Source organism: Atractosteus spatula, chromosome 8 (assembly GCF_055471065.1).
Source record: "Atractosteus spatula isolate fAtrSpa1 chromosome 8, fAtrSpa1.hap1, whole genome shotgun sequence".
Lineage (NCBI taxonomy): Eukaryota > Metazoa > Chordata > Actinopteri > Semionotiformes > Lepisosteidae > Atractosteus > Atractosteus spatula.
In genome coordinates this window covers 50,746,971-50,760,964 of record NC_142713.1, presented here as the reverse complement: position 1 = coordinate 50,760,964, position 13,994 = coordinate 50,746,971, and the positions used below count along the sequence as shown (strand labels likewise).

The 13,994-nt window shown below is 36.1% G+C and overlaps 1 protein-coding gene across 2 annotated transcripts; it reads left to right on the top strand.

Annotated features, from left to right (window-relative positions):
- The first annotated feature begins 423 nt into the window (after positions 1 to 423).
- Positions 424 to 12,469, top strand: mest (mesoderm specific transcript). Of its 2 annotated transcripts, XM_088922669.1 has the most exons (12): positions 424 to 512; positions 2,195 to 2,364; positions 3,496 to 3,575; positions 4,526 to 4,603; positions 5,156 to 5,292; positions 5,678 to 5,736; positions 5,856 to 5,896; positions 6,182 to 6,252; positions 7,258 to 7,359; positions 7,807 to 7,883; positions 9,702 to 9,765; positions 9,856 to 12,469. In XM_088922669.1, the coding sequence occupies exons 2-12, from the start codon at positions 2,211 to 2,213 to the stop codon at positions 9,971 to 9,973; spliced, it is 981 nt and encodes a 326-aa protein (XP_088778795.1). In that variant the 5' UTR covers positions 424 to 512; positions 2,195 to 2,210; the 3' UTR covers positions 9,974 to 12,469. The 2 variants fall into 2 exon arrangements, with proteins under 2 accessions (XP_088778795.1, XP_088778796.1); XM_088922670.1 differs by lacking the exon at positions 3,496 to 3,575 and having other exon boundaries at positions 458 to 512.
- The last annotated feature ends 1,525 nt before the right edge of the window (positions 12,470 to 13,994 follow it).

Genomic DNA, 13,994 nt, shown 5'->3' with positions numbered 1-13,994 from the left:
CATCAGCATGTGCGCATGTTGCTGTTCATACATATATGTTTAGAAATAACTGAATATCGCATATTAGTATATTTTGGAATTATTCGGGTCGGATCTATATTTACAGATTATAATTCCCTGAAGGGATGAAGGTGTGGACTAGCGTTTTGGCAGGAGCTAGTTCCTCAGCGTGAAACATCTTAGAAGTCAAAGTACCACACATAACACATATATGTATCGAACGCCAACCCTTACTTAGGTTATTCATTTTCCACATCTTCTGAAACCAGAGTGATATGTATGGCGTTCTGTTTCTTGTGTTGGCATCAGCTGGTGCTCTACAGCGTGGATATTGTGATCTGCTGTTAGTTCTCCTTTCCCACAGAGGGCACTTTCCTGCGATGAGCTGTTTCCTGATTACGGCAAGGTGTAATCCTTAATGCGCTCTTCGCATGCCCCACTCTTCCTATCGTCCCCGCACAAGTTTACACGGGTAACAGCGGTAACATCCGAGAATGGTTCTCCTGCTCAACGTAGGTATATGCGTCAAAAAATTAGCTCCTAGTCCTTCCGCGTTAAATAATCAATGGAGCAAAACGCTGTTTTGAATTGTGTCTGAAAGTGAAATAACGCAATTCTCTGTAGTCTTTTGTCGTGCACCACAGAGTGAAACTGATTACCAATGTGGACATTAGAGTACACAGTGACAGATTGAAGTCACCATGCGACACAGTTAAGCCTGATATTCAGCCGTTTTACGCAGGCAACGTTAGCAAGGTGTCAAAGTCAAAACGTAATGTCAGTGTATGTATATTTAGTTTAAACATTTGGAAAAAATAGTTGTTCCCAGTGAATCTAGTTAAACGTAGTAAGTTATTGATGGACTGACTTTGCTGAAAAGAATTTAATCTGTCTTGACCAGGCAGTGCATTTACACCGTAGATTTTAATGTGTTTCTTTTTTTCACTTATCGTGCTCGTAGATAAATAAGTTGCATGATCAAATTTATATCATGAGCAACCTTAGTCTCGTATGTTAAGGTATCTTGACAAAACTTTCAGCCGGGACTTTAAGAAGGTTATACTGTAAATGAGAGGAGGCCATTCTCGTTTGATTGCTAGAAATTAACCAAGGTCTCGTCTTTAGGGCAGCACGGTGTCACAGTGGTCAGCATTGTTCTGGACATGAGGTGCTATCTGAGTGGAGTCTGTATGTTCTCCCTGTGTTCGTGTGGATTTCCCCTGGGCGCTCGTTTTCTTCCACAGTCCAAAAACATACTTAGGTTAATTGGCTTCTGGGAAAATTGGCCCAAGCTGTGAATGTGTGCGTGTCTGCTCTGTGGTATACTGACATTTGGATATATCCTGCCTTGTGCCCACTGCTTGCCCGCAACTCTGAATTGGAATAAACAAAAAAAGGATGGATGATCTGGTCTTTACTTTCTTGAAAGAAACCATGGTATTAGCTTTGACACACCACAAACCAATGTGTAACAACTAAAACTACCTCCTCTTTTCAGTTTTGAATACTCTTTTCCTTAGTTCCCTGTAGTGTCCCCTGGTTGTTTCTCTGTTGTAACTGAAGACGTCTGTAGAGCTGACTTTGTTGATGTTTTTAGGATTTCAAATACTTGAATCAAGTCCCCTCAGTCTTCTCTGTTGGAGACTAAACGTATTGAGTGATTTTAGCCTGTCAGAGTAAGACATTACTTTGAGATTAGGGGTGTAACTGGTCCCTTTTTTCTTGACTGATTCTAAGACAAGAAGATATTTTTTTCCTGAAGTGGTGACCAATGTTGTACATTATATTATAAATGGGTTTTCTTAGCGAATTGCACAATTGTAACACCCCTTTCGTAAAATTCTGTGCTTTACCTGGCTCTATATTTAAGCATTCTGTTTGCCTTTCTATTTCTTCCCCACCTTGTAGAAGATAAAGTCTTAAGCAGTATTTATAATACTGTATGTTACTGGCATGTAGCACTATCAGGTTGTATATTTTAAATAACATCTGCTAGCTGTTTACTCAGTCACAGATTCCGTCTCACTCGCTTTGAATTTTCTTTGCAGCTTCTACAGTATGGGCTCTTCTATAGCCCAGAAAACTAGAAATCATATTCTGACCTCTGCTATTGGCAGAGAAAGTAGACTTTCTTCAGAGTGCAATTTCTAACGCTTTAGTAATATGTGACATTTTTTTTTCTTGTTTTGTCCAGAAGTCCCTCCATTAGGATGAGGGAGTGGTGGATCCAGGTTGGGCTGCTGACTGTGCCCCTCATTGCGGTGTATCTCCATATACCCCTGCCTCACCTCTCCCCAGCCCTGCATGTCTGGAGGGAAGCAGGAACATTCTTCACATTTAAGGAAAATAACATTTTTTACAGGGGTAGGTTGAAAGATTATTAACATATGCAGGTTTGTAGGTATAAAGCTCACCATGTTTAGCACCTGTAGCAGCCATATATGTTCTTTGGTGAGCTGGATTCTGATCACAGGATCCTGAAAAGGGGAGTCTAAGCAGTCAGGAGAATTGAATGATGCGACTTGCTGACAACCCGACAGCTTTTCAACAAATTTGAACATACTGTGGCTGTCCTAGTGCTGTTTATTCTCTTCTTTTTCTTTAGTTCTCCTGATTATCTTACTTAAACCTTATGTGACTTTTTGGAGCACTGGTACTATTTTTTAATCTGAGACAAAATCCCCAAAACATGGTATAAATACATTCCACAGTGCACATCCACAATACTGGAAGGACAGTCATTATAAAAGATGGTTTGTTGACTGTAATAAAAGTTATTAAAGGGGAACTGCAACGCTGTTTTTATATTTCGGGTCTAGAAAGAATCAGCATTGATGAATACCTTTTGAACCACATTCATAATAAAAGTTCATTTAATAAAAGTTAAATGAACACAGTAAAACCTCCAATTTACATCACAAAATAGACTAAATTTCCAGGTATGTGCAGTAGCATATTCTGTGATACAGAACTAGGCAACATAACTTCTGGTGATTTGAAGTCTTGTTACATTATAAAGAAGCAGGCTTGTGAATACATCTCTTTTAATTCAATAGAAATATTGCTTTTGATTTTGAGATGCTTTTGCTGACACATACAGTACTACTTACTTGTTAACTCTGCATGCAGATCACATTGGAAGATTTCCTCTTTGAAATGTCTGCTGCACAGCCTGTACTTATTTGCTTGTAGGTCACATGACATTACTCATTACAATGACTAGTGAGCAGGAAGGGCCACTCCATGTCGCAATTGGTGGGAACTCTCGCTCGTTATGTGGCGAGACCAGGGGTTTGCGACAACATGGTGACTTACAGTCCTTTCACAAAGTTCGCGATTGTGTGCTTTATCCAAAATTTGTCAAATTTCTCTATACCATGAATCAATTTATTTTGTTACCAAGGTTTAATAAATGGTCTGAGAAATTGGGACTGCAGTTCCCCTTTAACATCCTTGTAAATCAAGTTATAGTAACATATATATTTTCTTTGAAAGATTCCAGCGGTGCTGTTGGAAGTTCTGATGTGCTCATACTTTTACATGGGTTTCCAACTTCAAGTTATGACTGGTACAAGGTGGGCTTGTTGCAGGCATTTTTATTCATTGTTTTCAGTCTCAGTATGTGTTTGTCAGTATCTTTAGAAAGTTGTTCAGCAGCTGTTAGCTAGTTCTATGAAATCATTTATTTTATGATTAATTGAGACCATATAATAAGTACAAGTTAAATGTTTGGCTGTTTGATATTACTATTACTTTCTGTTGAATTATTTTGCTGTAAAAATAAATGTTACTGTATGTATAAATGCAGTTGAATATAGTCCAAACAGATCTAAAAAACTGCTACCTGACACAAAATATGGTTCAAATGTATGGAAACACAATGTCCCAAGAGTGTAGGCTGGAAAAGAATGTTTTATTCTTCACTGTAATCCTTTAATCTTTACTGATATTCTTTTACTCTCTTCTACAATCTGCTTCTCATGCAAGGGTATTTGCAGCCCATTCTGTGCTCTCTTTAGGACAGCTGAAGAGGGTTTGTGTTGCCTGATAAATCAACTTAGGATACTTGCGTGTTGTAGTCTTTTTTCTTGCTGTTATTATTATTGCCCAGACTTACAGAGAAACTGAGGAATTTCATTATCATCCCTGCAATACTGATATCTCTGTTGCCTTGAACAGAAAATTCCCCTCTTCAATCCATTACAACTTGACAAGGACGTTGCCTCATTGTATACAGAACTGCATGTACTGCAACCACTGCTGTCTTAGGTATAGAGGCAGGTCAATATGCTCTTGTTACAATATGAAAGCTATACAACTGATAAGTGATTAAATGATGGTTACCTTTAGAATTAGATTATAATAGAGTAAGCAATAGAAGAGGGGGAATGTATCCTTTCAGGGAATGAATCAGTGAATTTGGGGATTACACCAAAGAAAAATTAACAATATTCTCTTCCCCAGCTTCTCCATACTTGGTTTTTCCAATGTTTTGTGTGGTATGTGTTGTTCCATGATTTTCTAGATATGGGATGGGCTGAATCAGAGGTTCAACCGGGTGATTGCACTGGACTTCCTAGGGTTTGGTTTCAGTGACAAACCTGTAAGTGCTGGTTATTTTAGTAAGCTATTATATAGAAACAGCTAATATAGACACATCATGCCTTACATGATAATTGTTTTGGGTGTTGTGTATTTCTGTAACTGTAAGTTTAACATGGAAATCTAAAATAGAATTGTTTCAGATATTTGTAAGTATGAATTGAATAATATACACAGATCAAATGGTGTCTTGTAGATATAGAGAGATAGGTGTTTATATATGTGCTCTTTCTGGGCTCTGTCAGGTATTTAATATTATTTCTTCTCTTAACAATGTATGTTGACTGTGGACAGTGTCAACATTCTGTATAATGCCAGTAGTACAGTAAGCAGTTAAATATCAGTGTATATTTTTAAAAAAATATAAAAATTTTATTTAAGACTTAAAATCAGAGTAGAAAATTTAGCCACGCTAGTGTAATTAAATTTCAATTCAATTTATTATGATATAGCGACTTTCACAACAAGGTTGCCCCAAGGTAATAAAGATGTACATATTTTAATTGACAGTATCATGGTATCACAGTATCGTTAATTGAGTCTTTCATTTCAGAGGCCTTATCGGTACTCCATATTTGAACAGGCCAACATAGTGGAAGGACTGGTGGCTCATCTGGGTCTGAGAGGTCAGAAAATCAACATCCTTTCTCATGATTATGGAGATACTGTGGCTCTGGAGCTACTGTACAGGTAAAAACAGATCTTTCTGCAGACCATTGTTATAGAGTCTGGAAAATTGATTAGAGTCTGATATGGTTAGTAAACTGGTCAAGTTTTCAGGGTAAGCAAACACTGTAGAAGCAGCCAGTGACACTCAAAAAGATATAGATAAAATTCAAGCCTGGGGAATGACATTTAATGGAGACAAGTGCATTGTTTTGCATGTGGGTACAAAATGGGAAAAACCGAGTTAGAAGAGGTTACAGTACTTATGAAAAAGACTTTTATGTTGACATTTACATTGTTTACACATGGGGAAGCGATAAAAAAGCTAAATCTTACTATAGAACGTATCGGTAATATTTCCAGTGGTCCATCTTTATTTAGTGGCATGATTCATGTTTACTTTCTTTAGGAGTGAACATAACAGAACTGGGCATTTAATGATCAGCAGTCTCTGTCTGTCCAATGGAGGTGAGTGTGATACCATGCACATTGTTTGCCTTAAAGATTCTGACATTCATTTGTTTCCTGTCTGAATGAGTTTTCTTAATTGAACAATTAGTTACCTATACATGCTTTTACAATTACAGGTATCTTTCCAGAAACCCACTATCCGAGATTTCTACAGAAGGTATGTTGTGCTATTACTCAAATGCTTGCTTATATTGTCCAGAATAATACTACAGGAAGACAACACAAAAACTCATCTCTTCATAATATGATTTTGGAGAACAAGATAAGTAAAATAACACAAAGTTATTTTGTTATTGTTAAAGGCAGTGTAACTTTACGTCTAAAGGGTTTACTGTTTTTCTTTTTGGGTATATTTAAATGGTTTTTGTGCAAATTAATGATTAAGTCTATTTAAAAATGCTTCTTTACGATACCCAAACTTTTCTTCTGCTTTATTATGCAGCTGCTCAAGGATAGCGGATTCCTTTCTCCAATACTGACCCGACTCATGAACTTTATGTTCTTCTCAAAAGGGCAAGTTGAGTTGTTTTTGATCTGAAGTTTTCTTTAAAACACCTTAGCTTTTATGAGGCAGAGTGGGGGCAGAAACTAGAACACTATGAGGGCTATCAATAAAACCTACCATCTGTTTTACCCTAATGGTAAAATTGTGTTACCACGACAGAAGGCAATACTGTCAAAGTGCATACTCAGAAATCGTAAAGCGCCAATCACTGTGTATTAAATTATAAACTTATATTATAATGAAGAGTGAGACAGTTTCAGAGGTATAATCATGGCCTGGCCATGCATGGCTGCTTCTGTAACTGGCCCACTGGAAGTGTGAGCAGACAAAGATAATAAAAACCTTGATATTAATACCTGTTCCACTCATGTTTTTCAGGTAATAGGAATTTTGCAAGCCGCTTCCACAGTTCACTTTCCTGTCAGCACAGCTGTCAGGCGCTCTTTTTATATGGACATCTGTTCTTTGCTTTTACACTTGCATCCAGCTGCCCTTCCATTTTAGCCTGATGTTGTTTTCAAGAGTGCAGTAAAAAAGCTATCATAATATTTTAATGTGCTGATGTATAAACATACCATGTATAGGTTTACTTTTTTGGTAATTATTGTTTAAAAGTGTCACATTTCACAAATGTCCCATTTTTTCCCCCATTTTCTAAGGGAAAGTATTACCATAATGTGATTTCATAGTTGATTTGAGTGTTTATGCTTAATAATACAGATGAGTTTTTAGGCAACCAAATTATCTAAACAGGGGAACTGTTTTCATTCCCCTTCTTCAGTGGCTAAATACATTGCTTTTGAATTGAGATGTGGAGAAAACCGCCCTGAACTGTAACTGTACTGCTGCTGAGAGATTTCTCCATGGTTTCAGTCTTCTTATTCCATTTTAAACACAATTTAATATGCAATAAGTATTAATAAAGGCTTTTATAAAAGATATATACATATTCCAGAATTGATGAAAATAGTGGAATTCTAACTACAACTATTTTTTTTATATAAATCATGTAGAATAGGAGCTGTGTTTGGGCCATACACTCAGCCAACAGACAGTGAATACTGGGACATGTGGACTGGGATCCGGTATAATGATGGAAACCTGGTCATGGACAGGTAAAGTATCACCTTTTTTAAGCGAGGCTTTGTTATAAATATGACTGCATATAAATAGACCTGTATGTACTTAAAGAGTAAGACTCTGTCCATTCAATATGAAGTATTATTCAGAATTATTCAGAATTCAGTTATTCAGAAAGCAGCTATTCCACAATAAAAATCTACAGCTTTTACTATAATGTTTAGTTTCCCATTGTGCTGGTCACATGACAGTGAACATCGTGTTGTGAAGCAAGGATACGTCTATTACATTATATGAACATACAAAAGCAAACAGACATGGGCTGTGAACGTATTTAAGACATTGGATTTGGAATAAATTTGAATAGGAATAAATCAGATAAAGAGGGCTTTGTATTACTTCATATTGACTTTTTCGTATTGTAATGCACTCTGATGTTTTTTAATGAACGGAATAAATAATGCAAAAAAAAAACTTTTCAGTATTTTGCAGTACATTAATCAGAGATTGAAGCATAGAGATCGCTGGGTTGGAGCTCTAATTACCACCACCATTCCTTGTAAGTATGAGCAGCAGTAGAACACTATTTCACAAGTCCTTTTCCACAGCACCTTTTTTATACTAGCTTGCTTAAAGGTCACATTCCTGTACACACTCATACTGGATATTTCTGACTGTATGGTTTAAATTTATGACCATGCACAATTGTGTACACAATTGAGACCAACCTGAACACTAAACACTAAAATACTAATTGTTAACCAGTCTAGTAATTGTCTCATGTGGCTCTATGCATTGTGGCTGCAGGTACAGTATGTGGACTGTGTAAATTTCCATTTGTTTTCTACCGCACAAGAGTAATAGAAAAGATTAATGAGAACTGTATTACAGTTTTGTAATATGGCTCCCGTAACAATCTACAGATTTCACAAAATGTCAATAAATGGTCAAGTCCAAGAGCAAACTGTTAAATTTGAAAAAAATAAATAAATGAAAGACCATTGAAATGTTAATTTTTCCTGTACGCCATAAACACAAAAGCATTTTTCCTTTTACTAGTTGTTTGTGATATCTATACGTATCTAAGGTATTTCATGAGATTAATAAATGTCTGGAGTTTTATGTAAATCTCATTGGTCATGTGTTTTTGGTTATTAGGGAATATTTAATTCTGCATATTCTAAGAAATGTAAGTAAAATTTGTGTACATAGAAAATAAATTGCGACTCTTATCAAGAGCAAAACAACAAGATAAGAAATCTGTATATTTCCTATAAATCTTCCTAATGAATGAATGAACGAAGGACATATATGGCAGTGTAACTTCTGCTAATCTTTTAAGTATGTTTATTCCTAAAGTAGCTTATTCCATCTGCAGGAATAATCCTTTTGGTTGGAGAAAAAAAAGCATTATGTACTTTTGCAAGTTGAGCACAAACATGTTGTAAGTGATTTTAGAAACAAGCACTAATAATGAAGGTAATGTTTCTTGTCATCCCGTAGCCCTGTTTAAAATGTTTTATGCTTCAGAAGAAATCTGAATCATTAAAGCATCTGAGCATTGAGCCTACACTGTTCTTGACCATTACCGGAATCTCTGACTCGTGTTAGCTTGGCAGTAACTGTGCCATGTGCTTATGTTATAGGAATCTGAAAACAAGAGTCTGCTTGTTTACGCATTAGCACCGCAAGAGTAATATCAAAAACTTCTAACTGCTTAATGTTACTGTACGGTGTTACCAATAAGTAAGTGTTTCAAAAGCCATAACTAGCATCTAGGGATCAATATGCCTTAAGAATAAAGATCAGAACATTTCCTTTCTTTCTTGAGTCCAGAGATATTTTAAATCCCTCATTTTCATATTGAATGGAAGTGTTATGGGTGCATTCCAAAAATAAAAGGGAAACAAATGCATAAATTATGAATTTGTAAACCTTATATATAATATAAAAGTTTTCATGTACTACTATTCAACTTTTAACATTTCAGTTTTGTATTACAGTACATACCTGCTACTACATAACCGAAGGGTATTTTTATGGTAAAAACACTGACTTTGCAGTTCAGTGCTATCTTTCTGAAACTGCGATAAACCTTGGCTATAGTTAATAATTGGATAACCATGATTTAAATGTGATCAGTGCAATTATATTTTTATTTTTATGATGTCACTGCAAAACCTTAATTTCTTATGTAAGTGAAGTATGAGGGTAGAAAACAATCCTAGACACAATATTTTAACAATCCACAATATATTAATCAAACAATAGGTGTTCTTTTTCACAATTCATTCCAGACTCATGATTAGAGAGGAAACCAAGCTTTGCTAAATTTACTTGAAAACCCTGACTTGTAACATGCTGTGATATTTTTTAGTGCATATGATTTACGGTCCACTAGACCCAGTGAACCCTCATCCACAATTTATCAACTTATACAAGTAAGTGGGGAATTGTAATATTTTTTTCTGATTATAGCATGATTTTATCAGATAGAAATGTGAAATGATCTGCCCCTTTCCATTTTCAAGGCATCTGGTTAAGCGGTCCACAGTGTCGATTCTTGATGACCATATCAGCCACTATCCACAACTGGAAGACCCTACTGGATTCCTGAATGCATATCTGAACTTCATCAACTCCTTCTGATGAAGGATGATGATGCTGCTGCAGCTGTGTTTACAATCAGTTTAGCTTCCTGGAATAAACCAGTCCTCTTCTCTCTACATAGTGTATCCAGCTTACATTTGCTAAGATCAGGGAAATAATATTTTTAACAAAGCCAGTATTCTTATGTTTTTGTTTTTAACACATATTATGAAATATTAAATTTAATATTTAATATGACAAAATTAAATAAATAATCTGTATTGAGAGAATAGTATTTATTATAAACCCCAAACCCTGTCATCATGGTTGACTATTAATTATAAGAAAATGTTTCAATAGTGATCTGGAAAATGGGAAAATCCTGTTATTTGCAGTATTGTGGTGGGTAGTGTAATAAATTTTAGGGGAATTCATGTACCATCAGACAGATTGTAAACAGCTCTTCAGTTCAGTGTTTGACTTGGCCAAAGATGTCTGGTAGCTGTTAGAGAAGCGTTTCTCTGGCCTGGTCCTGGAGAAACAGTGTCGTTCCAGCTGAGCACTAATCATCAGGGGTATTTAATAACCTATTAAATTGATCTACTTCCGTGTTCAGACGTTTAACTTGTTTTTTCGGTCAGTCCTGAGTAGCAAAAAAAAACCAACTATTTCCTGGATCCATTTCCAATAGCTTCAGCATGCAGAACTTCACACGCTTACTTAGAGGACTCTGATGTAATGGACTGTCCTGAAGTAACAAAACATTTTTTGAAAGGCACACACACAATATGCCAATATGTCTGAGTTCATGAACTCTGAGGTGACTTTTGGCTCTGCAACAGCAGCTTTACCACTTTTCTGGTTGATCTTATCAAATCTTAGAAGCTATAATGAGAACGTGGTTGCTGATGTTTTTTTCTGGTTAGTGAACCAGTTTTAATAACTGCTTTGTCATTAAAAATCCCATGACATTGTTCAGAAAAGAATGAATGTAAGTAAAACCCCTTAATTTGGTTGGTTTCTCTCTCCTTTACCTACTCTGATGTGTGGCAGGAATTGCTGGTGACTGATGGCTGCTTTATGGCACCCAAGTGGATGAAGTACACTTCAGTGCTGGAGTAAGTGGATCCAATCTACAGTATATGTCAAGGGCTTTTGGATACATTGGAATGAATAGCACTGTATAATTTCAATTATTAACCTTTGTTCTAAAGCCTTTGAAGAACTAAACCATTAAGTATATTACACTGCTGTGTTCAACCAGTATACTGTATCAAAAAGCGATATTGAATGTAATATTCTCCAAGTACATTGTCCAGACTGAAGTAATTGAATTTGCTTTGGAGAAGCTGCCTATGAAGTATGTTTTACAATTTTACAATATTTTATATTTTACAATCTTGTGAAATGAATAGTTAAGAAATGATAGAGTGCTTTCAGAAGGTGGAAGAAACCAAAATAGCAATCAACTAGAATACTCACATCAAGAAGAAGCGTTTAGTATTGGACCAAAGAAACATGGAGCTAAGCAAGGCACGAAAAGTAAAATCATCAAACAGAAGATGAAATTAAGAAATTGGTGGGTGCACTCTGCATTTCATCAATGAAAGATTGAAAAAAAATAAAGAGATCACTTTATGACATAGAATACAACAACATTGATGACATTGCATGTTTTGTCATTGTACAACAGTAGTTGATGTCCAGTTAATACATCTGTTATTCTTCACATTTTTATAGTCCATTTTAATTTGTGGTTAAGTGAGATTGTATTGCCGTTCCGCCATTGAACTACCATTGAGAGACATCTATGTCTTCAGTAACCCATGGCACGTTTTCAATGTGATTGATCAAAAATGAGAACCTTCCAAAAGCCTTGAGTGTCAATACATGTATCCTAGAACTTTAAAAATGTAATGTTGTCTAGATTTTTATAGTCTATAATACAGCCTTTTTATTTGGCTAACACATTTGTGTCCTGTAATGTTGTGTGCGCAGCAGGCTTACTCAGATTCCAGTTACTTTTTTTGTGCATTTTTGACAACTGCCAAAAAAGGGTCTTAAGATTTTGGGACTGCAATCTTTGTGGATTTAAAATTGCTTAACTTGTTGTCCATACATAACAATGGTACCAATCTAAATATTAATGATCATAAACAGGAGTGTGTAGTCCATTTGTTTGTTTTGGTTTGTTTAATGTCATCTGTAAAACAAACCCTACTCAATGTATCTGAATATAAACAAACTATAAAATACAATATAATCATGGATAAACTTGTATCTAGATAATAGTTTCAACAGAAATAAAACAATATAAGGTTCTAGCCACTCGATTTGATTAAACACCAGAGACAGATAGTAGTCTCAACTGCTGAATGTTTTGTCAATGTCAAACTTGGTGAAAATGTATGTAAGGTTCCAGTATTTGTGTACACTACTTCAAGCCAAATAATTTCAGTTTAATCTGAACTGTACTGTATTACTGACAAACAGAGCAACTGAACAAATGCTAAAAGAAGCATTATTTTCTGCAAATAAAATTATTTTAAAAAATTGTACTGTGATTTGTCTCAACTGGTTAACTGCATATATGAATAGGTTTACTCTTACATTATGTATACAAGTGGGAAATGAGTGTGGAGAAAAGGACTGTGCTGCAAGAAATTTGTTAAAGCATTTCATATAAAATTCAAATAAGTTAGATTTGTGCCATGTGTAACCATGTGCCAACATGGGTGCCTTTTCACGTGTTCAATGTTTGAACATCATTTAGACCAAAACTGACTATTTTTAGAAGAGCAGTTTTTTTAAATTACAGTGTCCATAGAAAGTCTACAAGCCTTTCAAAATTAACACATTTTGTGGCCTAACAGCATGAAAATCAAGACACATTAAATCATTATTTAATTTACCTTTACACATTGTAACACAACCTCCAAGTAAAAAAAACAGATGCTTAAACATTCTGAAAATGCTGCAAATGAAATGGGTTGGATAAGCACACACACCCCTTAGTAACAGCAATTTTAAGTTGGCACTAATGTAACCAAATGCTTTCCAAATCACACAAGCTAATTAGCCCCCTCCTGTGTTCACTGTAGTGATTTGAATGATTTCAGAATAAATTCAGCTGTACCTACAGGTTTCCTCTGCTGGATAGTCAACTACTGGCAACAAGTCTTCTGGGATAAAGTTGTGGAAAGTCATAGAGCAGGAGATGGATATGGAAATATTTTAAAAGCGTCAAGTATTCCTTGGACCATGGTCAAGGCGATTATTAAGTAGTGGAAGGTGTAGTGCACAGCCACAGTCCTGCCTAAATCAGGATGCCCATTCAACCTGGATGACCAAGGAAGAAGTAGACTAATCAGAGAGGCAAATGGCAAAAAGATGCATATCTAAGACTGGTCAAAACGTGTATGTGACCACAATTTCCCAAATAGTCCACAGATCTGGCCTATATGGCAAGAGGACAAGAAGAAACCCATTACTGAAAAAAACAGCAACAAACCTTTAAAGTGATTCTAGAAACGTGGCAAAATGTCTTGTGGGATGATGAAACTAAAATTAAGCATTCTGGCCTACATGCAAAGTATTAGGTTGGGCGCAAAACCAACACGGCACATCACCCAAAGAAGCGTGGTGGTGGCAGCACGCATCATGCTACTGGGATGTTTCTCATCAGAGACTGAAACACTAGTCAGGACAGAAGGGAAAAATGGATCGAGCAAAGTAAAGAAAGCCCTTGTGGAAAATCTGGTGCCTTCCGCAGGAAAGCTGAACCTGGGACGGACTTCCACAATGAGCTGAAACACAGCCAAAGCCACAGTGGAGTTGATGAACAACAAAAAGGTAAACTTTCTCGAGTGCTCAGAGCCCTGACATCAAACCAATTGAAAACCTGTGGAATGACTTGGAAGGTTGTACAGTAGTTCACCAGCCTTGCACTTTGACTTAGCTTGAACAGTTCTGTAAGGAGGAATGGGCAAACATTGACAGATCTAGGTGTGCTATGTTGGAACAGACCTAGCCAAACGGCATTGTGGCTATAATTCAAGCAAAAGCTGCATCCACCCAGTAC